Raw genomic sequence first — 27,934 nt, forward strand, 5'->3', positions numbered from 1 at the left:
GGCTGCTTAGCTGCAGGATCGAGCCAGTGCACACAGGTCAGAGACACCAGGCATCCCTTTGGCCAAAGGCAGGGAATTGGAGGAAGCACTAACACATGCTAAGGAGAATGGCTCAGAAAAATGAGATTTGGCTTTTGCTTTATATATATCGCTCAGGCAAAAGCTGTGAAAATAAATAAAAGCATGTGGCAGGACTAAACATTAGCAGTGGTAACTAACTATGATCTGTGATCATGATAGTATTCAGAGTCCAAGCAGCTTGTAACTATTCTTTTAAATCCTGTCAAAAATGGATAAGAAGATTGGCTGCTCTGCTGCTCAATTTATTTTTTTTCCTTGTGTAGTCAAAGAAACAAAGTCACAGATTCAGCTTGTCACTAACTGATTAAAAATTAATCAACTATCTTGATCAGTGTTAACAGCTAATTGCAATGCTTGCTCTTATTCTCACACAGTTAAGGAAACTTAAAATGTCCATGGCAATATGAAAACAGTAACAAAGGCTACATGTAAAGAACATGGTTCACCTTGCTAAAACCTCAGTACTGAAAGTTAAGAAGGACAGAGAAAATCTGCTTCTGTGCACAGAGGGGTTACACATACATTTAATGAAGCTAATTGCTATTGCTTAATGTAAGACTTATCTGAAACATTTATGGTCTTCTAAAACAGAGCACTGTGATAATAACTATTTCATTGTGAATGCTGCTGTGGAGACTGATAACCATTTGTTATGAAGAGCTGTATACAGTTGTGACTGGCATTGTTTTGTTTCACCACATAATAAAAGAAATCGTGCATGACTGCTTTATTCAATTATTCATGACACACAAACCTGTCATACCTCTTGCAGGCCACTGGGATTTCTGCAGACATACTTATATATAAATATTTTTAGCTCAACAGAATCAATTTCTTTCAGCTTCTCACACTTTATTCCTCTGTACTTAAGTTACCACCTCTGAGGAATTAGAGCTGACAACAACCTGAGGTGCAGGATGTCTCTGTAGCCAATAAGGCCCTGTATGTTAATATTTTGAAAGACCTCATAGTCATTACGCAATTCGCCATTTTAAGCACATTTAAGTTTTATGAGCTGTAGAGAAACATTTACAAAAATTAGTTAAGACTTCAGCATTTCAACTTCCTCTCTGTTTCTAAATGTAAAGCCTTAGCCTCCAAGGCCTTGTTCAGTCCCTGTTAACACACTGCTTGCTTCATTACAGATTACAGTTATGCAAGTTTGCCTAATTAATGCTCTGAATAATGTAAGAAGCATTCTTCCAGAAAAAAAACCCCTCCGATGTGCTATATCAGATCCTGCTTTTCTCCTCAGCATAAACCTGAGGACAGACCTCACACACTGATAATATGATCTCACTATGTTCCCTCAACACAGTTTATTTAGAGCCCTAACAAATTAATTTCTCTTTTCATTAAGACAGAAGAAATTCGGTCAAGACCTTCTAACCAAAACCCCAGATCTTAAATACGCACACTGCCCTCAAGACCAGCATTGTGAGTCTTCCACAACACCAGTGCTCAAGGGACACACTGCAGATAATAGACCCCTCATCAAAAGATAAGGAAATCTCATTTAGATGCAGAAGTGAAAGGGTAACATTTTAAACCCAACCTGTAACAGAAAACATCCCCCTCCAACATACTGATTAAATTGGTTTCACAACACGCTTCCCAAGAAAGTAAAAATCCTCCCTTGAGCACAGAAACCACACTAACACCAACATCTGCACACAACTAATTTAGGTGGCTTCACCTACCAAATAAGCAGGTCCTAGCTTTTTAACCAAACTTTAATTAAATACAGCCACCCAAATCCTTTTCTCTGAGCAATTATCAGACTGACCTATCAACCTTAAGCAAAAGGAGCTCAGTTGAGTAGTCTTTCAGACTCAAATTACAACTTAATAGAAAGGAGTATTATTTCAATTATTTCACTGTGATTTCGGTGGTAACTGCCTGGCAGTAAAGTGTTACAGGAAACATTAATTTTTTAATAACTGCTAATAAATTACAGTTCTGAAAATATAATATAAGGACTATTAGGTATGCTAAACCTGTTACTTCCCCCATCACCTTAGGCCCATTTTTTATTTTGGGATTACACAGAATCAAACACACAGAAACAAACCATGACAAGACACACATATGAGATGAGCCTTGGAAACTTACCCCTCCTGACAACTTAATCACCCTGACTTTGCTGCCGACATGAGGCCCATCACTACCACTGTTTGTCCGCTGCATGACAGTCCTTTTCACACCCGGTTTCTGCTCCTGGGGCCTGGCTGGTACCGAAGCCACTCGAGCCGTCTGTGTGGTGGGCAGCGACGCTGCAGCAGGTTTTGTCTGTAACACTTTCTGCGGCGCCTGAGGCTGACTCGGAGGAACTGTCCTAGTCTGCCTCAGCTGCTTCACTGGTTTCATCTGCTGTCCTTGATACTGCACATCCCCCACTCCACTCTGGAGGAACTCTGTGGGTTTGGGTTGGATATTTGGAACTACCGCGTCTTGCTTTCTAACAAGGAGTCTGTTTTTCACGTTGTGCCTGGTGTGCAAGCCGGAGTGGGGTATGTAGGGGCTGCCGTTGGTGGGGAACTCGGAGGAGTCATCCTCGTGCTGCATGTAGGACTGCTGTGTGGAAGGCTGCTGCTGCTGCTGCTGTGCAAGTCTTTCCAGCAGTTCTCTCTTTCTGGCACCAGCCTGCTGCTGCCGTCTCAGCTCCTTCTGCTTCAGAATTTCTTCTCTTAGACGCTTCTGCTCTTCTATCTTCAAACGATACAACCTAGTTTCTTCATCTTCGTCTGGATACTACAAAGGAAAATGCAAATGAATTTATAAAATTCTAAACAGAATACTCAGCTTGGTCAAAACAACATTAAATTGTTGTTTCAGATGTTGTAAAGTTGTAACTCTGAAGAGCTTTTTATATTATCCCTGATACCAAACCAAGGCTATTAGTGGAGTGCATGTGCTGCTAAGGTTTATTTGCTATTCATTACAGACAAACAGCTCAAATCTGGTTTAGAACTTAGATATACTACTTCCTAGACAAAAAAGCTTTAATACCACTTGACAAATCTGATCAGAATACTAAAAAAAAAAAATAATGCAAAAAAGTTTGACAAATTGGAACTAATTTAAAAGTTTCCAAAACCAATTAAACTATTAATATAATTCAAGATATCAAAATATGTTTCAAATAGAAGGTAACAATACAGAGGCAACCCACTGTCACACAGGTTTTATCTTGCTCTTTTCTGACAAAGTAACAAAAGGTAGGGTGGTAAATGACCTGAAAGGCCCTGATTAGAACTATTGATTTTTCTCACAGAATTTTCAGCCTGATCTCAAACTCATTTGTCACACAATAATTGGTTATAATGAACAGCACAAGTCAATCTCTCTGACCTTGAACTCATGCACTCTCTTCAGAATCAAAATGTTGCCAAATGCAGTGTTGGAATATTAATGGTATATAGAGAATGCCTTTAATATTCCAGCCCTGGGCCCCTCTGAAAGTACTACACACCATCAAATAACCTTTCTAAAGATTCTTCAACTCTGGCAGAACGAGTACCTATGAAAAGCTGTATAAAAATGGACAAGAGTCAAGGAAATGCAGATTCTCATCATCCTGGAAAAGACATCAAATGGCTCTTGCAATAATATCACATGCATTTTTCAAAATTAGGAAGCATGCTTTTACATTATATTACTTCTTTTTCTTTTCAACCATTTGAAATATGAAGTTAGAGTTGTACAGAATGCTTACAAATGGTAATGAGCACAATATTCTACTCAAGACATATTAATCACCACTAACAAAAACAGGCTCTATTAGTAATGATACTTTGCATGTTGGCAAATGAACGCAGGAAGAATGCTGAAATATTTCTCAAAACCTGTGAGTCCATGATGAACCTTTATGTATATTGTAGGAACTGGGTGCAAACTGTCATCAACACAAATGTTGGTTTTTTGGTTTGTTTTTTTTTTTTAATATTTAGAGTGCTTTTAATCGTGGTGCACCCCAGAATCCTCCCCAAGCCAAGGGATCTACGCAGATACAGAAGCCCGGTAGACTCATATCTGCACTTATAGGATCCAGATGCACAAATCCTGAACACGTGTTCCCTTCAGCTGTAACTGCTTCTTCCCTGGGCAGGTTTTGATAAGGATTATTCCCACGGTTACTGAAAAAACAGCTCCATGTCTCACATTAGAAGTCTAACTAGAAGTTTCTAATTAGAAGTCTAACCAAAAGCCTAAAAAATGGCTAAATAAGACTCCAACAAAACTGGACTTATAAAATTTGTATTTAACTTGTGAATATGGGCTGTAGTCCAGGGATGAGGTCTAACACAGTCCTTTGCACGAGAATGCTCTATATACACTAATTTCTGATCGATCTTTATACTTTTTGGACTATAATAGTGGTGATTAATGTCTAATCACAGTGACAACTAGATTAGAGGTCTGTGTTGACAGATGGTAAGAGGAACATACCTCTACAGGAGGAAACACAAATATTTCATCTTATACTGACAACTGAAAATGCTGATTGTAGTAAAAAAAAAAAAGGAATATGACCCTTATGAAATACAGTGAAATGTTAAGACCCTTAAAAATGGTTTGCATAGGATGACAAAACACAGATAAGCTCTGGCTAGGAGGAGGATGTGCTGTTATGCAGATCCTGATGCAACTAATAAAAGTTTGCAGTCATTTTCAGAGACACTAAATATCACAGTTATTGAAACTGTCAGAACAGAAAACCCATTCCACTTAATGAACTAGTTTATTCACTTGCTTTGTTTTAGATCAGAATATCCTACAATTTATCTAAACAAGTTTGATGGATGTCATGAGCCAGTTCCAGGTTTACCTTTGGAGGTAGCAGTGCATTTTTTTCCCCTCCTGTTCAACTGAGGTTGTCAACACCAGCCCAAGTCTGCATGAGACCAGCGCTTCTACCAGCTGCCCTTTATTATCAGGGATTTGCTTGCTCATTTGATCACCTAACAAGTTCTGAAGGCCTTGGGAGATGCAGATTATGATGTGGTAAATTCAAAACACTAACTCAAAGGTTACACAGCAGCACAGAGATGTGCACTTTGCAACATACTTAAATGAGTCTTGCCAGCAGTCAAGGAATGAACATCCTGAGGGACTCTGACTAATATGTCCCTGCAACAGTCCCTGGAAGATATATTGACTTCAACTACATCAATATTAAACACAAAAGACAACTGACAAACTGTATTACTAACACATATGAAGTTAGAAGAATGCTTAGTAGAATATTCAGGCAACTTGATCTCAAATATAAACCAAAATCTTCTTTTCAGGAACTCAACTCAGGACATTAATAATGATCCTATGAAGTCAAGAACTTCTTAAAGGGTAAGGTTCAAAATCAAGGGCTGAGAGCCCGAGGTTATATGACAACTGCAGATCAGTCTGTTAACAGGCTATAGGTAGACCTAAATCCTTCACCTTCACAAGCAAGTTATTATTACTGTTAATTTCTCAATAAAATACCCTTGCAGCTACAGGAAGATCAAACAACATAAAGGTCCTGTGATGATTAACACAATATTTGCATTAGAAGTCAGGTTTAATTTGAATTAGTTGTACAATGATCCAACAGTACAGACTGAGAAGGGCAGTAGACTCCTCACCTGGATGAAAACAGGGACACTTAAATCCCCTCCTGCTCAGCTTTAACTGCACCTTATATACATTATACTAGAGTCGGGGTATACACATGATCTATAGTATATATAAATGACCTGTAGCATGTAGTAAGGAGCTTCAGCATACAGAACAGGCAAGAGAGCATATTGGGTCAAGAGATGAAAACAACAGGCAATGCCTATTGACAATGATTTTCATCCCACTAGTTTAATAAGCCCAGTACAGATTTGTCCAACAAACAATAGCACTACCAAGAAAAATAAGAAAAAGGTAAGGCACGCAAGTATTCTGCCTACAGAATCAACTGGGAAAAGCAGACATCCTTCAAAGCTCAAACTGTTATAATTTTCACATCCTGCATTTGGAAGCAGCATTATCTGTAGGTGAAGAAGCAAAAAAAACATAGAATACCTGTTTTCTTGGACAAACTATTAATGCTTCCCATGTTTTGTGTAGAAAGCTCCATAATATGAAGAAATAGTACATTGTATATAGTTCCTCCTTTTACAGGAGGCTGCAGACTACAAAAGGCCAGAGATGCAAATCAGTTCCCTCGGTTTTGTGAAGGTGGGTTTTTTTCTGCCAGGTTTTGAGAATTTCAGTTTCATCTGGGGTGGGTTTGCTTTTCTGTTTTTCTAAGTGGAAATTCTCATCTATCTTTGAACCTCAATTTCACTGAGGTCTGAAGGGAAGACTGAGCCTTAGCTGTAGGTTTTCTTCTGCCTTAAGGTCTAAGGCAGCTTTGATGGAAAGTACCCAAAGAAAATGTTGCAGGCTGCTTTTCTGAATCTAGCTGAAGAGTACTATAAGAGAAGCAGGAGTCCTACATCCTTCTCCAGGGGAACCTAGAAAGGCACTGCTAACCGAAGAAAAGGCAGCAAAGACATGCTGTAAAACAAGGGATTAAACTTTCTAGTGAAATTTAAGTCCTATTATCAGCAGCTTGCTTTCCGTGCAGTGAATAAAAAAAAAAAAAAAACAAAGAAAAAAACCAAACCTTTTCAGAGATCTGAAGGATTTATTACCAGTTAATAGAATTGAATGCTGAGTCATAAGAACCAGACACTGTAAGTGTTCTGGTTTGCTATCAAGGAACAAAAAAAAGAACTGGGCAACGAGGCTCACTTATGTCCCTCAGTAGAATGGGTGCAAGAACAGAGTCAAAATGGTTTGATCTGTGGCATAAACACAAATCTATTCAGCAGGTTTGCCTTTATTTTTTTCAGTTGCAACAATAAAAACATAAGAGGCTAGAACAATTTTGTCAAAAAATTCATGCCAGGTCTTTGTAAATGGTACAGCCAAATCCAAAGCACACAAAGGAGGGCAACGAGGATGGTGAAGGGCCTCGAGGGGAAGCCGTGTGAGGAGCGGCTGAGGGCACTTGGTCTGTTCAGCTGGAGAAGAAGGAGGCTGAGAGGAGACCTCACCACATTTTACAACTTCCTCTTGAGGGGAAGAGGAGGGGCAGGCACTGATCTCTGTTCTGTGGGGAACAGGGACAGGACCTGAGGGAATGGCCTGGAGTTGTGCCAGGGGAGGTTTAGGTTGGATATTAGGAACAGGTTCTTCCCCTGGAAGGTGGTTGGGCACTGGAACAGGCTCCCCAGGCAGTGGTCACAGCAGCAAGGCTGACACAGCCTACAAGTGTTTGGACAATACTCTCAGGCACACGGTGTGACTCTTGGGGATGGTCCTCTGCAGGACCAGGAGCTGGACTTGATGATCCTTGTGGGTCCCTTCCAACTTGGCATATTCTGTGATTCTGTGAAATTGCATCATCTGGCTGCTTGTGTTCAAACCCACAAAATATCCTAAATAAAGAGCACCTACATGTACACATCACACATTTCACAATGCTGATAAAATCAGCTCATGAACCTGTGAAAGGTATGAAACACACTACAAAACACAGGTGTTGTACCTCTTGGACAAGAGAATGAAGAACAAGGTTACAAGTTACTTGAAGAAACACACTGCTCTCTTGCCAACTTCCAACTGGAAAAAAAACTATGATAAGAATCTTCTAAGCACAATATAGGAGGTACCATTATAAAATCTCCTTTCTCCATTCTTCTCCTTTTTTAAACTCAAAAATGCTTAATACTGCCTTCATTCCTCTTATCCTAAGCTGACCTCAGCATGAGCACAATTAGGCCCACATCATCAAGACTTTCCAATTTCATTGACAAAACAATGTTTCAGACCGAGGATATACAAGTTTAAATCCTAGAGAGTAAGAGCTATTCTAAACAGGCATTTAAGGTCAGTATTTTGCAGCCTCACAGGACCACAAGTGTTCCCTTAGTAAAGCAGAAATACAGTTTTTAATCTTCTAGTCACTTGCATTGGAAACCTTTCAAATATCTATATTTAAGGTGAGCAAAACCTCTAATAGCCAATATTGCTATTTCTTTTTTTGTGCTTCATGAATGATAGGGCACTCAAATATAGCCACTGATTCTTTGGGAAGAAAGATGCAAGGAAAATATTAATAATTTTCCAGTTGAAGACACTTGCAAAATAACCTGCCCAATTCAGTTATGAGCAATACAGCTAGAAAAGATGACAGAACTTAACTCTTTCTCATCTTCATAGAAAGCAAAAGAACAGGGTGAAGTTAAGTAAAGAAAAACACACAAAAAAGACTGGAAAACATTACAATCTGGCTAAGGAGAGAAATGTAATAACCTACATTACAACACCAGGGAAGAATATGGTTAAATGCTTGGAAATGATCACTATTAGTGCACCAATCCTGTCTGCAGGAGTGACAATTAAGCACCATCAGTGAACAAGACCACTGCAGTGGCACAGCCGAAAACAGACAACTGCTATTACACCTTTTGCAGCATAAAGCTCTATTCCAGGTCTGCTTTGGAAGGAGAAGGATTCTGTGTGTGCACACATTCCCACACTCTCCTAATTCTTGCCAAGTATGTACTTCTATGGTTAATAATAGGAAACACTAGGAGACTTCTTTTTTTTACAAGACGACTCTTTTTCAAAGATAGTTTTGACACAGAAACAAAAAGAAAGCTTGATTTGTAATACCCCAAGAATTCACATAAGTAAGGTTAGTTGGTTTGATAACTACAAGGTTGTTAGAATATGTTTAAAACATAATACGGAGAAAACAAGACGACTGCTCTGGGTTTTCTGTTTGGTTGGGGTTTTTTTTAATTCACTTGATTAAGAGGAATTAAAAAATATTCATACATTTTTCTTAACATTGCCAGAGATATTTCAGAACTAATGCCTTAATTTTCATATGACTACACTATAGAATAATTTCAGGATGTTTTAGATGGGGAGGCCTGTAGCTGATTTGCTTCAAGACTTACCTTACTAATGACCTAAAGACAGAGGCTTCTCTGAGGCACATTTTCTGTGACTAAGATTATTCCAAGAGACTGAATCGAAGAGAAGGAGATTAAATACTTTTTCCAAAAAAAGGTGACAATTAAAAGCTGAAAAAAGGATTATTTTTCTTTTTACTTCCATTGAAAAGCAAGTGCACAGGAGGTCAAACGCTGCTAGTTATGGGTTTCTTTTGTGCCTCATTTGCAGAAATTAGTTACGACCATCCCTAATACAAGAACAAGATGAAAAGGTAATCATGAGCAGCTTAGAAGGAAGACAGTATTACCACAATTAAAGCTTTCAACAGTTGTTGAAGAAAAACCTGGTCCATGAGACAAGATTCATGGTTAACTACAGCTATGAAGATTTACAGTTCTTCACAGAATAAGCTGATAAAGTACACAGGGTGCATTTAGCCATCATGATTGAGATTAAAAGCACCATCAGTGCAATCCTACCCATTCTCTCAAACTAACAGTGCTCATGGAGAGTCTTCTCTAGCTTCCAGGGAAATGGTCATCTGTTCATACTACATAATCCAGTGGAGCTGAAAATGCTGGTGTCTCTTTTTTTATTGGGCAGAATACTAGCAGAGCACTAGCAGAGCAAACAGCATCATTTTCTTCCAAAATGGAAAGCTTTAAAGCATCTCCTATTTTCCCTCACACGACAAGGTTTCATAAAAGAGAGATTTTCTTCTTCAAAAGCAAGAAGCTCCTGCGTGGATGCCCAAGGCCCTAGTGGAGACTGAACAGCCTAAAGGAAAACAGCATGAGGAAGACAGTCCTCCAAATACCCCTTTTTTTTTCCTTTTGAGCCATACAGCATCATAAAAAAATGAAAGAGAAGAGGCTTTCTGATTTAGAATATGATCATCTGAAAAAAAATCCTAATTCTGTAGGATAAAAATGGACAAAACAAGTATTTCAGAGGCTTGTATCACTGATGACCTTTACTCAAACTCTGCCTTTTCATAGTAGAAATGACTCCTCCTCCTGCAAAACAGATTCACCACAGCCTTGCCAACCTTCCAGATATTTTTTGTCAATGAAGACTGTTTCTGCTATTGCACTAAAGGAGAAAAATGCAATTCAGAAGGGAGGCCTCTAGTGGCACCAAAAATTATTTGTTGAACAACACATTAAGTGTGCTTACAATTCATAAGTCAGACTAGAAAAGTTTTTAAAAGGTGGGAGCTTTGTTTCTTGATTGTTTGGGTTCTGTTCTTTTGTTTAACAACAACAACAACAAAATCCCTTACCTCTGGTTCAGATTTTCCCTCTGACTTTGCTTGGCCCACTGGTGTGATTGCTTTAGCTTTCACTTCAGGCCTTCCCTGGGAGTTTCCACCACCACCAACAGACTTGTTGGCAGACACGGTGCTGGTGATGGGTTTGACCTGAGCAGCTGGGGTGGAGTTTCGCCTGTTGTTGCTCATTTCCATGGCATGGGACGGTGCTATCGGCAACTCGCGCAAGTTACTGTTCCTTGGAGCACTTGACTGCAGCTGCTGATTTGAACGCTTCACGATGTTCTGTGATGGTGTACTCTGAAAAGCAGGAAGGAAAAGAAATTGCAGACTTCCACTACAAACCAGGCTAAAGTGTTTTTAGTTTCACATTTTCCTGATTTAGTAAAGTTTGTGGAAACAAACTGTTTGAAGAGGCACAATATTTTTAATGTTAAGAGAAATTATAGAAATGAGAACATTTTAATAACCTTTTTTTAATTAAAAGCAAAACTTAATCTCACTTTTTAAACACCATTCTCAGAAATTGGCTTCACTATGTGACTTACTTTCCTAATCAAAGCAATTATTCTGAACTATAGTCACATTGTCTTGAGCACTGCTACAGACTGTTGCGCTACCCCAACCTACCAAGCAACAGAATATGCTGTACAGGAGCAAACTCACAAGACATGAGTGGCACTATCTGAACCAGAAAGCTGATTAGCAGTAGTACAGAGAGGCCTTCAACTTGAAAGACAGTGTCAGAGAACTGGGCTCGCACACAGTCACAGGCTACCAGCAGTTGTAAAGTCTTATTAAGCAAAAAGCCCTATATTGTTACTTCTTGGGTAACTGTAACATCTCCTACTGGACCCAGGTGAAGAAGAACACTAAAGACTGGAGGAGAAAAGAAAAAGGGGAAGATACATGTTGTATTTTTCAAAGTAGATTATAAAATGACCAAGACAGAAAATAAGCAAGAAATTATGAAAGAAGGAAAGGGAATAAATGTGACTGAAAAACCACACTAGTGAGTTCTGAAACTTGTGCTTAAATGCCTGCTACTCATGCAGAACTATGCAAGGCAACACTGGTGTACATGGTACTTACATGCCTTGGCTTCATTGGACCCTGTCGTGGCTGACACTGCATCCTGTTGTTATTTGGCTGCTGCTGCGTGGCCTGTATGTGAGGCCTGAACTGGGGCTGGTTCATGGGCATCAAGGGCTGTGGAGGCCCTTGGAGATGGTGATGGTGTTGCTGCTGCTGCTGCTGGTGATGGTGTTGCTGCTGCTGCTGCTGGTGATGGTGCTGCTGAGGCTGAGGTTGTGGCTGAGGCTGTAATGGAGGATGCATGGGACCCTTCATATGAAGAAAAAGATTATTTTAGTTTCAAGGTAATAAACTCCTGAAGAAAAGTAGCTCCAGCCTCACAAATCCTTAAAACATCTGTAGGCAGCTATGAACCAGGTTAAATCAAAATTATATAGAGTGAAAAGCAGACTAGCAGAAGCAGTGCAAGGTTGTTCTACACTTAAACCTCTGTAAGCCAACAGCTGAAGTGGAAACAGACAAATGCAAGGGCTCCTGCCCTCTGCGCCCTTTTCTAATGACTTTTAAACTGGTTTTTTGTTTGTCTGGAGGTTTATTATTCCCCCCTCCCCCAGCATCAGCCGACTTGAGGGTTTCCCCGCGTTCAGAACAGACACCATGAAAGGTCCCGCACAAAACATTTCCCCGCTCCCCGCAGGCAGAGGGCGGTGCCGGCAGAGGGCGCTGCCGCCCCGCGCTGCCCGGGCCGGGATCTCGGGATACGGGATCTCGGGATGCGGCAGCGCGGAGCAGATCCACCGCCTTCCAGGCATGGCAGCAACAGCGCCACAGGTCCATCCACCTCCCGCCTGCACGCCTGAGTCCCTCGATTTGGTTCCGTGACTCCTCTGAGCCCGTACCTGCATGCTGGGCTGCGTGTGCGGGGAGAGGAAGGGCTGTCCCGGCGCCTGCAGGAACTGCTGCCGCGGGGGGATGAAGGGCCGCGGGTTGGCCGAGCCCGGCTGGTTGAAGTGGAGGATCCCCACCGGCCCCTGGGGCTGCATGTTGGGCCGCACAGGCCGCTCTCTGGGATACACGGGCTGCTGTCCCTGCTGGCTGAAGGCCGGCCCGGGCTGGCTGAACGGCATCGGGCTCTGCGCAGGGACCGGGTGGGCGCTGTTCAGGAGCGGCGGAGGGGGTGGCGGTGGGGGGCTCCGCTGCTCAAACAAGGGATGACCCGGGAACCTTGGATCTGCGGGAATCAGATAAGTGATTAAATTACAACCTCCCCGTGACACATTTTGGAAACACAGAGCTCTATTTTATAGTTTTGTAAAAGTAACCTAAAATTCGCAGAATGCAAATTGGGATGTTTTCATTTTAAGAGCTACCCTCAAGATTATGTTTCTCTTGCTCCTGCCAGTTGTGTATAAAAAGAATTGATCCTTGCAAGACAAGCACAACTGGTACTTTGCTGGAATCAGCAATACCTTTTTGAAATTCTACTATAATAAAATCAATGAAGGATTATAGTTTAAACCACACAAGAACGCATGAAACATTGATACCATGGGCTGACCAGATATTTAGCAATTTTTTACATGTTGTATGTGTGTAAAATGTCTGTATACATATACACCGTAAACATATACATTATATGTCTGTAAACATATACATTAAATATATACATGAAACATATATATGGTATAAACACGCGCTTAACTATTTTGTTTTCTGGGTTGTATCATTCTAGCTAACCTTGACAGATTTCTGACACTGCACACACAGTCCAGGCAGCTTAAAAAGAGTTACTAGTGTAAACTCAAGTGTATAGATAGTACTTGTTACCTGAGATATAACAAAGTGCAACATTTTTAATGCAATAATCACTCAGATATTATTTTTTTCGTATCTGTATAAATATCCAGTCATGGCAGTTACAGATGAGAACATACAACTACATTAAAAAAAGTTAAAAGATACCAGACAACCAGAACTTTTGGCATGTACCAGTCTGGCTACATCAAACAGGATCTTCCAGCCTTCAGGTTCTTCCAGACTCTTCATGGTGTGGGATATACACTCCCACTGCAGAGTCACTTTACAAAAACTGGATTTGGGGATTTTGTTTCTTAATGGGAATGAAAATGCTTACCTGCTATGAAGAAAGGATCTCTATCCTGAGGAGGAGGAGGAGGGAGTGGTGGTGGTGGTGGTGGTGGCCCTCTCCACTGGTCCTGGATTGGCAGCCTTGGGGCTTGGGAGAAATTAGTAGGAACTGGTCCGGGTGTATGCTGCTGGAAGTCTGGAGGGCCCTATTTAATAAGGCAGAATAAAAATTAAGACTACCATCCAGAAATTTATGTACTGTCTACTATAACTTTTTCCTCTTAAAAATACAATTGCTTTATGAATTATCTCCTATTACCTGCACAAATTCACAGCCCTTGCCGAGTCATTCCTTCAAAATGGAAGATATATTAAACTTGAGTACAGTATCTTGAAACGAATTCACAATGTTTTAATAATCACTAGCACCACAGGAATACCATTTCTTCTCAAGCTTATTGAAATCCATGCAATTATTGACCTTCTTTCCCATTAATCCAAAAAAATCTGAGTGTCTACTTTAGAAGACATTCCTGACATTTATCTTCTTAAACCGTACCATTCTTCATCATCAGTTTAGTACAATGTAACCTACAGAAAGTGAAGCAGCTTTACTTATAAAAAAAGGGGGGAAGAGGACAATTTACGGCATTCAGAAAATTAAAGAAATCATCTTTCTAAAGGGAGTAAGAGTGTAACATTTCTGTCTATTGACAGCTTAGCATCTGAAGCATTATAAGAAAGAGGACAAAATTTTATTTCCTCCAGTAAGACATAGGGGTTTTTTCTCCTCCCCTCCCCCCCCTTTTTTTAATATAAAGTGAACCTTTGCATACTGCAGGAAGAAGGATGTTAATCCAAAAGCAGAACTTTGAAGAAGACACATTTATTGAGTAATCCACACAATCATTTTTTACTTTTATATCAAACACATTGGCAACCCCTGATATACAGAATAAACTGCTTCATTCTTAAGCACTTCCTTATTATGTGAGTAAATCAAGTAAGTCATGAAAATAATCTACGAACGTTCTTGTTTTCCTCTTTATAAGGACTCTGGAATCAGTGGTGGTATCTGTTCTGCCTATATGTGATGCTCACCTTGAAGCTTAAAATTTGCCATTGCTGGAGACAAGCTTTTCAAAACAGATTTCAGACCAAAAGCTCCCTGACAGACTGAAGTATGGTCATCAGCAAAGGGTCAAACAACTAAGTTGCTGTGGCTTATCATTTATCTGTTGAGCTGCCCTCACCAAGTCAGTCTTCCTCTATCCTATTTGTACTGCACAAACACTGACATTTTAGGAAAAGAATTTCTTACACTGCGAAAATGGGTATTTGACCTGGAAACTGAAGTCTATTCACTAAGTAGCACAAGACAAAGCTGCTTCACACCCTTCTACCAGCACAATACAACTGGGATTGGCCAGGCCCAAATATCTAGATGGGAGGCACTGAGGATCAGAGATGTCATTAAATATGTGGCCTTCCTGAAACCACCTAAATGGGGTTATGTGAGACACTAAGACCTCTTATTTGGAAGCAAGACTGCGACTACTTATTTTATGTCATTACACAGCCATCAACTGTAAATACTTTATCATTCCTAGAGATTAAAGGGCCTATATCCCCTTGTCAGTGTCACTGTGGGTATTTCATTTAGTGGAAAGACATTATATTACACTCAAGCATGACAGTCCTCATAACATACACACTGTTTGTAGGAGGAGCTGCTGCACTTCTGCAAGTGAGCAGTTACAACACACAATATTCTTGCCACCTTGGAACTGACTAACGCCTTTGAACTTCACAGGCTGTCTGCAAACAGCAGCAGTTGGAGGAAGATGGAACTATTTGGGATGAAAAACCTGACATTTATTTGTCCCATAAAAATCTGTTCAGGTTTAGCTGAACAAGGATGTTCAACTGCATTGCCCTTCCCCTGTGTTGAGCAGGACAGCACTGGCTGCCTGCCAAAAGAGCAACTGAACACAAACCTTGAAGATCCTGACCCTTTGCTCCCAAAAACACACCTCTAGCACCACCACACATAGGAACAGCCAGAGGTACTTTCAAACAAAGATTAAATGCATTCCCTCACCTCAGAAGCCTTGATGATAAAAGGCTATTTCTCCAAATACTGCTCTTACAGCCCTTCCCCATGTTGCACATCCTCGAGGGAGGCACCCAGCAAACCAAGTGGTATTCAGCTATTTAGTTATTAGTTTATCACTGGATAATGCACAAGGTCATTGCAACAGTAGCATGGGAGAACCCAGTTCATCAGGGCAGTTTCACACAAGATGGTTTTTATCTTGCATCTTATTTACAGCACGTAACCACATGCACATGTCGCAGCCAGGGAAAGAACACAGTCTTTGACACACAACCTGCTTTTTCTTATTTTCAGGGTGCTTCGCTTGGAAGCTCTCAGATTCTTCATATTTTTCCCCAGACAAAATACATGCCTACGTATACCTTAGTCATTTTTAAAATAGGCAGTGAAAAACAAATTATGTGGAAACCTACTGAAACCCAGGCTAATAAATCCTAAGTATCGCATATCTGCCACCCGAGCTGAAGCACTGGCAGCAGCAATGATCTGGCTGGGCTTGGTTCCAAGCACCAAATGGCTCTGCAGTAATCACAGTCTCCTCTACCTGCTTCTTCCAAACTCAATGTATTCTGCCCCGGTCCAATCTCTCCCCTCACTGTCAAACTTCAGTTTTAGTGTGAGGCTCAAAGGTAACAGGTTTAGGCTACAAAACAAGCAGGGATCTCAGCTCTATGACCACATTTGTAACCCACTCTCAAGCATCTTCCCCAATATTAATTCTTCGCCCAATCTGCCATTTTGTTCTCCTGATCCTGCTTGCTTCAGATACCTTCTCTCATCCCCATCACATCTTTCACTCTGTCTGCTGGTTCCTAATCCCAGCACGGACTCCCAGCTTCCAGATTCCAAACTGGTGGTCTTGTGCTGTGGCAGCTGCTCAGGAGCTCCTATTTGCCCCACCCAGACCCTGACTTCCTTCCTGTACTCTCACTCCAGGCCATTTCCCCTCTTTTTCCTAGCAGGGAGACAGAAGCCAGTGAGAATAGGCTGAAAAAGATCCTCTACTTGTACTTTAAATAAACAATTCTTTGTACCAGCTTTCCCTCTCCTGCCAACCTTGTTATTAAAATCAGATCTACCTCCTGCCAAGGCAGCCCTGAATTGCAAATGCATGGAAAGTCCTGTTGAATTTCACACAGCTCTTACATACTGAAACATCCTCAGTGCAGCCAAACTCAATTTTCTTCCTTGAAAACTGAGCAATAATAAAACATTTCTAAATTAACTCATTTGGGCATAACAATATTTTTCCACAGTTTCAATTTTGGAATAAAAGTATTTGGAAAATTTCAACCAAAAGCATTCAAAATGAGGCCAGCAACTAGCACAGGATCTTGATTTAGGCCATAGAAGTCTGTTAGTATTACACACACTGAGAGCAGCTTTTTATTTCCCATTATAAGGAAAGTTTAGACCTTTATGAAATAAGATTTGGGTAAGTTTTAGAACTGAGTAATACAAGGTTATTTTAGATCTAAGAAAGCTCACATTTTTAAAAAAATAATGTTACAAAAAGTTACACAACCCAAAAACCAGCAAGATGGTTAAAAATACTGTTAAAAATACAAGCAATGGCAGTTTCAGGCTCGCTATGATCTTCAGTATCACAGGTGTTCATTCAGCTTAAGAAGCAAACATTTACTGTCCTCTAAATACTTTCAGTGATTTTAAAACAAAGTAACATTATCCAAAAGGTGGTGTCAAAAAATCCCAACAAATGCTCACTAAGATACATTGAGAATTTTTTTTTCTCTCTAGTTTTATTAGCTGTGTATTTCATAAAAGTGCATCCCACAACGTAAGTTTGGGCCAGAATAACTCCAAAACAGTCCAACAAAGAGCAAGAAGAAAACATCCGAAGCTTGGAACTCTTCCTACTTGCCTTTTTTTCACCCCTAGCAGTTAAGAATTCTGGGGGGTTTTTCCACTTACTTTTTTTTTTTAAAGTAAGATTAGTAAGTCCCTCACTGTCAGGATCCATTAGTGCCAAAACCACGACCCTTCCCCTTCAGGGCACTTAGTTTACACACAGTGTTGAGGTTTTTGAAACCTACAAGTTTCAAAACTGGCAGAACTCCAGAAGTATGGCTGACATAAATCACACCACAGGAAAGCTGCAAGATACACGGACACTGAGAATTGCTAACAAATACCTACTTATTTGATTGCTGAGCAGTTTCTAACTTCACGTATATGACATTTTGAAGAACTACTAAAATATGACTGATCACATTTCTTGGCTGACAACCAAAGGCCAATCATGCGAAATTAATTGCAAAGACATTTGTTATTTGCTGAAAAATGAATTACCAATATTTGCTTCTAAAAAAAAGAAAAATAAATTAGTTTGATTCTCTTCCTTCTTACAGCCATAAAAAAGACTGGCCTCCATTTTTTTCCTAAACAAGCTTTGCTACTACTATACCTAAAGAGTGAAACAAAATTCTGCCCTAAATGACAGTAACGTGGGCAGGCAGAAGGTTGTATTTTCAGATTTTACACTGCTGAGATTTTTCTTCTGAAAAAGCTTTCAGGATAATTCCAACAGGAATTCGATTGTGTGATTGATTCATTTCACACACTCCATGTGAAACTAAAACTCTAACATTCAACTAGAGCTACTGCTTCCAGACACAAATGAACTTTTAAGAAAATATGTGAACCAGGATGAGTACTATTCTGAGTGATGTTTGTCTATTTTTCTGAAATGCCATTACATTTTTTTTCAATTTAATAGAAATATAATAATATTACAATTTGAACTTTTACTTATGCCAAATTCGAATTGTCCTAAAACCAGTACAAAGTAATGTAACAGTTCTCCATTACTTAAAGCTTTTGAGGGTGTGCTTGTTTTTTTGGGTGGTTTTGTTTTGGTTTTTTGCTTAACAGTAGTTAAACTACAATTTTAGGAGTGGATTATTTTGCCATTAGTGTTAAACTCTACATTCAGCAAGAATTTGTTGCTAATAACCCCCAAGCGCCCTCTGGTATTTGGTAGAAAAGACCATACAAAGCTATTTAACTTCAAAAATTAATGAAGAGCAGGTGCAAAAGCCAGGTTTCATAATGGTCTATTTTTGATAAAATAAGCATACTGTAACATAGTTGCATAATAAATCTTTATATGCACAGTAGTTGCTCCCATTTTTCATGGTTTTGCTATCCGGACAGTTTCAAATTACACCCAACTATTCAGTACACATATTAGCTAAGACTCTCCACAAAAAAATCATTTTAACTATTACTTCACCATCATTAAATCTTTTAGCAAACTTCCCTACTCAGTAAATCTCACAGTGGTGAAAATACCTATTTTTAAAGTAAACGGGTTTCAACCTAAAAAAAGAAAACTGCAAATTTGTATGACCAGCCGAGGCTACAGGGTTCGACATTTCAGTCCAACATTGGGGCCCACTCTGACACTGGGGGAAATGACAAAATATTTATGTGCCTTTCCAGTGAGATCCCACAAGGCTGGTTCACATTCATACAGAAATGGTTGCAGCAGCTGAGTTGCCAACTGTCCATATGAGAAAGACCCAGCAGAGCACATATGGTAACTTTTCGGAGGAGTGTCCTCTCCTTCTCATCCTTACTGGATAATACACTATTATTAAGAGTGATTATTTAGCATCATTATCACATTGATTACTTAGAAATGCACCAAAGTGCAAGGAAAGGCTCTTCAAATGGAATTTTTAGCTAGATTTAAGGCTAGTTGCACAAAGAACACAGAACCAGGAAACAGCAGATGTTTCTCTTGGTACATCTGAAGTGAATGTACCCCAACCTACACATGCCCCTTCCCAAACCACCACCAGCACAGCAGCACTTCTGAACCACCACCTGCAGACAGTAATGGTAACGAGGAGTTCAGAGACCTGAGAGAGAAACTGCCATTCTGGAAAGCTGGAGGGCTCTGGAACAGCCTCTCACAAGGCTCTGTGGGCTGCAAAGGGACATAGTGTGACCATTCCTTCTTTTCTTCTCTGGAAACCAAAAGGTGTGAATGCGTAAACACCAAAAGCAAGGTACTGATCATCAAGATTTTTCTTAAAATACCGAAGAAAGTAATTTTTGGTCTGTACCTTTTTCTGTTTAAAGGAGTGCTCTGAACTCTGTAATTTAATTCATCCTCATGCAATTTTACTTTAAAATTTTTAAAAAAGGTGGTATATAATAATACAAGAATTGAGGTCTAGAAGGAAATTACATTGGAAATAAGACTTCTGTGTGGATTTCCAAAGAGACCACAATCACAGACATTTTAGAAATAGTTCAAAGGAGAAGGTAACAGCACACTGAAGTGCTACTGACAGCTATTTTGTCTAAATATTTAATTTTGTGAAGTTTACCCTTAAAAAGAAAAAAAGCATACCAACTCTTCCTCCCACACATCCCATACTTTACAGCACCTCAGACTGACATTTTTATACAATTCTGAATGACTGCATGTTGTGCAATTTCCTCTTTTACTAATTTCCATTATTCAATATAGCTAATGCACAACTTACACCTTATCAATCACTTTTGGGGAAAAAAAAAAAAGGCAATGCAAACTTGTGTCTACAATTCATTAGAGGTGTGAATAGCTCATTGAACATGACTTTCACACACTCAGGCAATCCCACCTTCTGAAAGAACACGAGATAAGGTTACTTTAATCCTTCCAAAGAACTGCACTATTTTGCCTTCCTTTTATCCCTTTAAATATCCTTCCTAGTTAAGAAATTAACATTTTCTCTCATACAATTCTTACACAAATTGTACTTTTACTTTTCTGCATCTCTTGTTAATTACATGATGTTATCTCCAATAATCTATTCATGAAGCACAGATAACTTTGGTTACCAATAAAAGGGAAAACTTAGCATAAATTGCTTAGCACAAAGTTAATCTTATAAAGCAAGGAATAAAGAGGATCTAACAGCTATTATATGACTTATCAGCTTCTCTAAAAGGGTCACTACTTTTTTTCATGAGACTAATTAAATACCTTAACAATGTCATTGAAACTTCATGAATCTTTCAATAAAATACACCCTGCCTCTACAACATGTTTTCATTTATTAATCTCACTTAAAATGCAAAGAGCCAGGAGAACCCCATTGACAGTTAAGCAGGGCCACTCTGTTAATTCTTCTTATATGGTTTAAATGCAAAGAATAATGACCACTATAACCTATGACAATTAAAACTATAGCCATCTGTCACAAGATGTTAATCCTCTTATTTCAGCAGCTACTAGACTTTTTGAAAAGCTTTCCTAAAATGCCTACCTTCTGATGCAAGGAATTGACTTTTCATCCTCTTGTGTAGGAAACCCTGCTCCTATATCTTGGATATGGTTCAAAAATTTTCAGTAGAAATATATATCTATATATTCCACAAAGCGTGGAATGTTTAAGTTTCACAGTATTTTCGTTTACTGTGCACAGCATACAGAAAGAGAATCACTCATAGAATTTTTTTATTATAAAATTTATTTTGATATTTCTTCAAATACAGTTTAAATGACTCAGTAGTGTTCCTCTGATGTCTATGACAATCACATAAGTCCATCAAGGGGAACAGAAACCTAGCAAGCACCATGGTTCTCCCAATGAATTTAGTATAAGATCACTTGATATAAAAATTCATGCCTTAAATTCATGCCAAACAAGGACGAAAATTAAAGTTCATATTGGCCATGAAAGCTAAGACAACAATTGTTATGTTACCCATATGTGAGTCTTGTCAAAGCTTCTGGAATACGTTTCCTGAGGGGAAAATGCATGGAGATAGCCAAGTGCTGGTTCGAGTATGTGAACTGCACAGACCCTGGCATTACAGGCAGACTGAGTCTGAGAGAGCTGAACGTAATTTTTAATATTAAAATGTACCACCCAACTTGGACAAACTTCTCTTTGATATTACACAACTCCCCAAGACAAGAAAGAGCGTTGGGAGATTTAGGCACAAGTCCAGATCATCTGTAAGAGAAATCACCAATGTCTCATTTTCACTGTTTAAGGTCTCAAAGCAGAATTCAGAAAACATGGAAAACCAGTACAAGCAAGGAGAGAAAGGCATGGAATCCTCCTCTTCAGGAGTGGGGTGTAGAAGACTGTGTGATCATTTTTGTTTGGTGCCCTCTAACTTTTTAAGATTAAGGACAATACAAACAGGAATTGGAGTCAGAGTGTAAGGAACACTAGTGCCATTAAGAATGATGACTTCTCCCTTGAAAGATGAGAATTTCATAGTTGTTTTATTTAAAGACAAAATCCTTCTGCATGTTTTTTTTTTGTTTGTTTGTTTTGTTTTTGGTATTTTTTTTTTCTGAAAGATAACAGTTTTAGGGATGTGAAAAAAATTAGGGATCCAAAACCTTTGGGCCTCCTCTGCTCTCAGAACTAATGAGATAAAATTTAACAATATTCATATATTTCCATTGGACTTAGAGACTTCTCCATGGAAATATTACCACAGTGTTTATTGACCTTGTGTATCTTGGTGACCTGCAAGTCACTGACAATTAGAAAAAACTTTGTGGTTACAACTAAACTGGATCATGAATATTAAATTCAAGATTTCTACATTACACTCCAAGCTTGAAGGTGCAGTTATAATTAATTTAAAAACAATTGAGAACCTTAATGTGACTTGGGGATGATGCTTCTCCTTTCAACAGAAGATGCTCAGGTTGCTACAAAAAAAGTCAAGAAGCAGCCAGCTTTATAGAAGAAAAAAAATTAGAATTGCTGCTAACCTGGACTTTCACCATTAGCAAAGGACATTTCAGACCTGATTATTTAGTAGCCAAATTACATGATTCACAATTTTTAATTGTGTAAGGAAATCTCATTTTTGAGGTGTTCTACACATCTCTGACCTTACAAATATGTTGATGTGAAAATTTTACATAGTCAGAGCTCCCTGTGTGCTTGCAGGTACTACTTATGTGTTCTGTAAGAAGGTCTGAACATTTTTTCCTTCTTGGGAAAAGAATCCTACAGTCACAACCCAGAACATTCCTCTAAATTAGTTTATTTTATTGTAAACAGTAGTGACTTACTGTTCTATAATGAATTAAGCTTTTTTCCTTTCACATCCTAAAGAATTGGCAAAAAATGAAGGTGCAGAAGGTGAACAAATACCAGTTTATAGATTTACTTTATTTGTATTGTGACGACACAAATGTACTATATTCCTTTTTAAAAGGACATTTTCTCAGCTCAGTGAAACAGCTAAAGACAACTATACTATCATCTACGACTCCCTAATATTATAGTAGATGTATTTCAGTTCTCTATTCAGTGTTTAAGCACTAAATTCCTCTTAGTGCATTGTACTCAGAAGGCAATTGTGTATTTTAATTGGATTTCTTTATAAGTCTTGATTTCTTCAAAGTACTTCTTTAACAGTGCCTAATTAATGGCAAAATAGCATATGCATAATACCTTTTGCTCTTTGCCTTAATGAAAATTTGTGCTTTGCTTACAATTCTTTAAAAACTTCAAATTTCATTCATACAAATACAACAAAAAAACAATGTACAATTTTTATCTATATAAATAAAATCTTTTTCACTCTTGAGCACTGGCACAGGTTGCCAGCTTGTGGAGTCTCCATCCTTGGAGATACTCAAAAGCCATCCTGACGTGGGCCTGGCTAAATGGTTCTATGTGGCCCTGCTTGAGCAGGAGGCTGGATCAGGTGACTTCCAGAGGTCCTAATCAACCTCAGCCACTCTGTGATTCTGTATTTAGCAGGTACTAAAGCTGAGCTTGAAGAAAATCCAGCATCATTAATAGAGAGGGAAAAAAAAAAAATCTACAACTCTGTTTTTAACTTGGCAGCGCTAAACAGCAATCACTAAGCAGAAAGGTAAGTGACAACAACTAAAAAATATAAAAGCACAAGTCTTCTGCTCAATTTTAATATCTACAGAGCGTGTGCACACTGGAGCTAGCATGACAAGTTAAAGGGTTACTGCATTTAGAAACCATCTATTTCTCTCTTATTTAATAGCTGTTACCATCATGTTTAGCTGCTGCTGCTCCTCCTGCAGATGGGAATTCATTGATATGATTAAATTTGATGGTATGATAATGTATGGTAATCGTGATTAATCAGAAGCCCACTAGCAAATGGAGGATGTTGGGTATTATGTCACCCGCATTTTAAACTGCATTCCCTCTATGCCAGCCTGACAATACTTGACAGCTGGAGGGATCTCATGCTGCATCTGCTTGCTACTACTTATAGATCTGATAAGAGAAAGTGCCCATCATTCCTTCACTATCTTAAGTGCTGTAATTATAGGGCTTTGCAGTCAAGTTGTGAAAACAGTACCTGTTAAAAATGCAAGCTTTTTGCTGGCTGCTGAACAAGCTCTGTCTCACACCTGCAAGGGCTATAATCTGAAAGAAATGTAATTTGATGCAGCAGTCTCATTCAAACATGATTTGCATGAAATGCTGTATAAAGCAGTATCCAAGAAATGTCAATCAACACCACCTGATACCATGTATCCTGTAAATGAAAACAAAATGCTTTCTACACTACCTGTGATCTGCCACTGCTACACAGCGATAGAGTGAAAATTCCATTTACTGTTACTCATTATAGTGAAGCCATAGCTAAAGCAGAATAATTGTGAGGAAGTAAGAGAATCATTTCACAAGTAGCAATTTTTATTTCCATTACCAGTTCGTCTCCTACATGTGTACTGTTGCAAACGTACGAGTTACTAAGTATCACTCTAAAATGACTCTCTGTGCTCAGATGCAGGACTGTTTAGAATTTGTCCTTACTGTGAGTATTGCAGAATATGACCTACCATCTTAATAATAGTTGATAGAAAACCTTCACATGTTTCAAATTCACTTATGGTTGAATTTGAAACAACAAGAAAAAAATTTACTCCCTTATTTGCATTTCCCACAACAAACCGCAAACACTATTGCAAGGAGTTTTGTTTTCAAAAGAACTGCAAATTTCTGCCTCTATATCCTGCAGGAGGTGGCACAGCCACAGCCACAGATCCACGGTAATCTCATTAAACCAAGCCAAGGTTGCTAAAACGGTGGTGTGGGCTGATCCATGTCAGTCCAAGGACCACCTAGGAAAAATAAGTAAACTGTTTTCTAATGTACTTTTTAGAATTAATTTGTAAAATAGTAATATATTCCTTTTTCAGAAGAAAAATTTCAAGCAAGTGGCCGTGAAGGACAGCAACATCTGTTTTGAGCAATGACTGGTCACTTGTTTAAAAACCTCTGACAGATTAAATCATGAAGTACTTAAAAACAGTGTCTGAATCACAAACAACACTCAAAAGCTCAGAATTCAAAACAGTTTCCAGAAATGGTAAAAAAAATAAATCAAAACTAATCAACTGCCTTTCACAGCATCCATTTAAGACACCACCTCATGTCCTGGAGATCAAGTGGAAGCATTTCAATGAGAATATAAAAAAAGTTTACTAAGGTTTTTAAGGGGAAAAAAAAAAAATCATGCATTCTTTGAGATTAAAGATTATTTTAAATAGGAGTGCTAAGTTCCAAAATCAAATCATATCAAAACAACACTGGGAACCAAAAAGACATGTGATGTAGGATATTCACAAGGGCCTGAGGACAAGTCACTGTAATAAAGTCTTAAAAATATTGAATAAAACATAAATCATGCAATACAATTCAGTATTTTCAGACTTGAATCCAACAGTTATGTGAAAGACACCAACCCCGTGCACTAAGGTGTCCTCTTAAAAGAGAAAAGCTCTGTGCATTAAAAGCCACACAAATTAGTCACTAGACGCTCATGTCACTTCATCTTGTGCTTTGTGCCATTTCAGACCATTCCTGACTCCAGCTCTGAAACTCAAGTTGACCAAAGTTAATAAAATGTGTCTGTGGGATGGACATCTGCCCGGCTCACACCACACCCAGGGTGACAGGTTAAGGACAGTGCCTAAATCAGAATATATTCCAACTTCCTGAAAATTTTCCTGGCAAAAGGCATACAGCTGCATTGACAGGCTCTGCTCTCTCTGCAGCAGTTTCAGAGGAGAATCTGGGTCACAGAGAGAGGGGAAATGGCCTCAGACATGAGGAATTCCTCTTTTCTGCCTTTAACAGGGTGAAGCAGGTTATCCCCAACTTTCTCATCTCTCCAAATTCCTCAGTCCAACCCCAATTTTGGATGGTAGGGATACCTCACAATTTCTGGCTGAAGAATGCTGACATCTCTCCTCTGCCACACTCTATCGCAAAGTGGGCACGACAACACTTCTTCTACTTTTGTATGTCCTTAAAAAAATTGTACACATGTGCTATATAATATTATTGTGTTAATTAAGTTAAATAAATGGTGTTTGAAGCCAAAAGCCTCTATAAACTTTTCTTCAGGCAAACACTGAAGTATTTCAGACCCAGAATGTGCTGGTGTGATCTGGACCATCAGCATAGCTCCTAGTTTCATACTCTATAATGATCTGACCTCTATAATAATCAGTTAACAGCAGCCTTCATATAAAGCATTTAGAAATACCTCTTCCATTTTCTATTTAATTTCTTCTCCCCTTGTTCTACCCCATTTTCTTCACAGAGCACAGGAGTGGAAAGAGAAAATAGCCCACACAATAAACACCGGATGGAGGACAGGAACCACAATGGTCATTCTTGTATGACAAAAACCCCACAGGCTCCATATCTGCACCAGGGCATCCACGGGAATTAATAAATTGGTCAGACAACACATGAAAACTTCAGAAGACACATACAACTAGCCTGTGATTAAAGTCTTCTGCCACCTTACTCTAAATGGATCATTTCCCAAACTAGACTGTTATTTGTGAAATACCAACTGTGATGCTGAGAACTCGGGAGAAGGCGTTTTAACCACTTTAAAGGAAAGGCAGATGACAAAAGCAAGACCTTCAGGAGGACTCTGCCAAAGAGGTCTGTTCTTTAAACAGTTTAAAGAAAAAAGGCAGTTGGCACTTGCACAATTCCAGGTTAATTCAAACTACGCTTGAAGACTGGATTACTATGAACTGCAGCCACCCAAGAGTACTGTGCAATTCAGACAAGCAGAATTCACGTCTTTAACTCCCAGTTACCACAAGTCCACCACATCTCTCAGCTGTGACACACCTCTGATCTATCATTCATTCAGTCCTTATCAGCAGCATATAGCTCTGAAATATCATTCACACTAAGTCACTTTGAATTCTTATAGAGTAAGAGATAGATAACTTCATTGCTTTCTTCAAGATTAGTGTAAATGTTAAAAAAACTCTAAGCAGGGAACAGAGATTAATTTCCTTGCATCCTTTCTGGCACTTCCTCTCTAAACATTTCATGGGTTAAGTTTTAAGAAAGGCATAATTGAACAATGAACTCTACACTGAAATATTAAAATTGAGATTCAAGGTTAAGGGAATTTAATCAGTTCCCACTCTAAGAAGGTTCAATCTTGATCAACACTACCCTGATGTAGTACTACATTATGTCCCATAATTTAGAACTCACACCATATGTTAACATGCTCATTACAACTTTGTTCAACCCTTCAATTACATCCTTCTGCAGAGGGTTGTAAGAATTAACCATTACATGGTTACAAGTCATTCCATCAGCCCTAAATTAGTAACACCTGTTTTCCAATAGATTTATGACTGGCAATTGATTAGCTCTGATTGAAGCTCTTCCCATGCTGGGAACACACACAGGCTCTCTGTACAAAGAGGTTTCTCTCCTAGGTAAGAAGAGAACTCAGAGGCAAATTTTTCCTTCAGTTATGGCACTAGCCACTCCTGGTCTTTTCCTTGCCAGAACTTCATTACTTCCCATGTTTCCACCTCTGCCACATCCAATCAAAACAAACCATCCAGTTTAAAGTTGAAGTGGAAAGCAGACTGCAAATATTTAATTCTAACCACACAGGTTTTTAGAAACAAAGTAATCAGAAAAATCAGTTGACTATTATCCTTTGATTATGCAATCCTAAAAACAAGAGCAAATTCAAGTCATTACATATCCAGAGATTCTTTATACAGTGAAGAAAAGGATGAATGCACTATAGTTTGGAACAAGTCTTTGATCTTTTTCAAATGGCTTGTCAAAGTTGTCTAACCATTGCTGTATTGCTGTAAGTGAACATTTATACATAAACAAGTGAATTCTAATGGCACAAAGGCGTCTGACATGTAACAGAGCAAAAAAGGTAGTTCTGCAAGATAAAACCTTAGTCAGAAAGTAAATTTGACTTCAGCTCAAGAGCTAACATACTACATTTAATAAAACAAACATGAGATATGTACACAGTGACACTTAATTCCTAATCCTAATATGACTGATAACCTATGCAAA

The 27,934-nt window shown here is 38.9% G+C and overlaps 1 protein-coding gene across 6 annotated transcripts in view; it reads right to left on the reverse strand.

Moving 5' to 3' along the window:
* Positions 1-27,934, reverse strand: part of RBM33 (RNA binding motif protein 33) — a 103,698-nt gene that overhangs the window by 30,714 nt on the left and 45,050 nt on the right. For all 6 annotated transcript variants that reach the window (XR_010425511.1, XM_064638243.1, XM_064638253.1 and 3 more), the window contains exons 11-15: positions 13,503-13,662; positions 12,268-12,599; positions 11,426-11,677; positions 10,346-10,633; positions 2,194-2,832 (exon numbers count right to left, since the gene is read on the reverse strand). Coding sequence is in view for 5 of the 6 variants with exons in the window: in XM_064638243.1 (XP_064494313.1) it covers positions 2,194-2,832; positions 10,346-10,633; positions 11,426-11,677; positions 12,268-12,599; positions 13,503-13,662 (1,671 nt within the window). In the remaining variant the exon portion in view is untranslated. The remainder of the gene's footprint in view (positions 1-2,193; positions 2,833-10,345; positions 10,634-11,425; positions 11,678-12,267; positions 12,600-13,502; positions 13,663-27,934) is intronic.

Source organism: Pseudopipra pipra, chromosome 1, assembly GCF_036250125.1.
Source record: "Pseudopipra pipra isolate bDixPip1 chromosome 1, bDixPip1.hap1, whole genome shotgun sequence".
Classification (NCBI taxonomy): domain Eukaryota; kingdom Metazoa; phylum Chordata; class Aves; order Passeriformes; family Pipridae; genus Pseudopipra; species Pseudopipra pipra.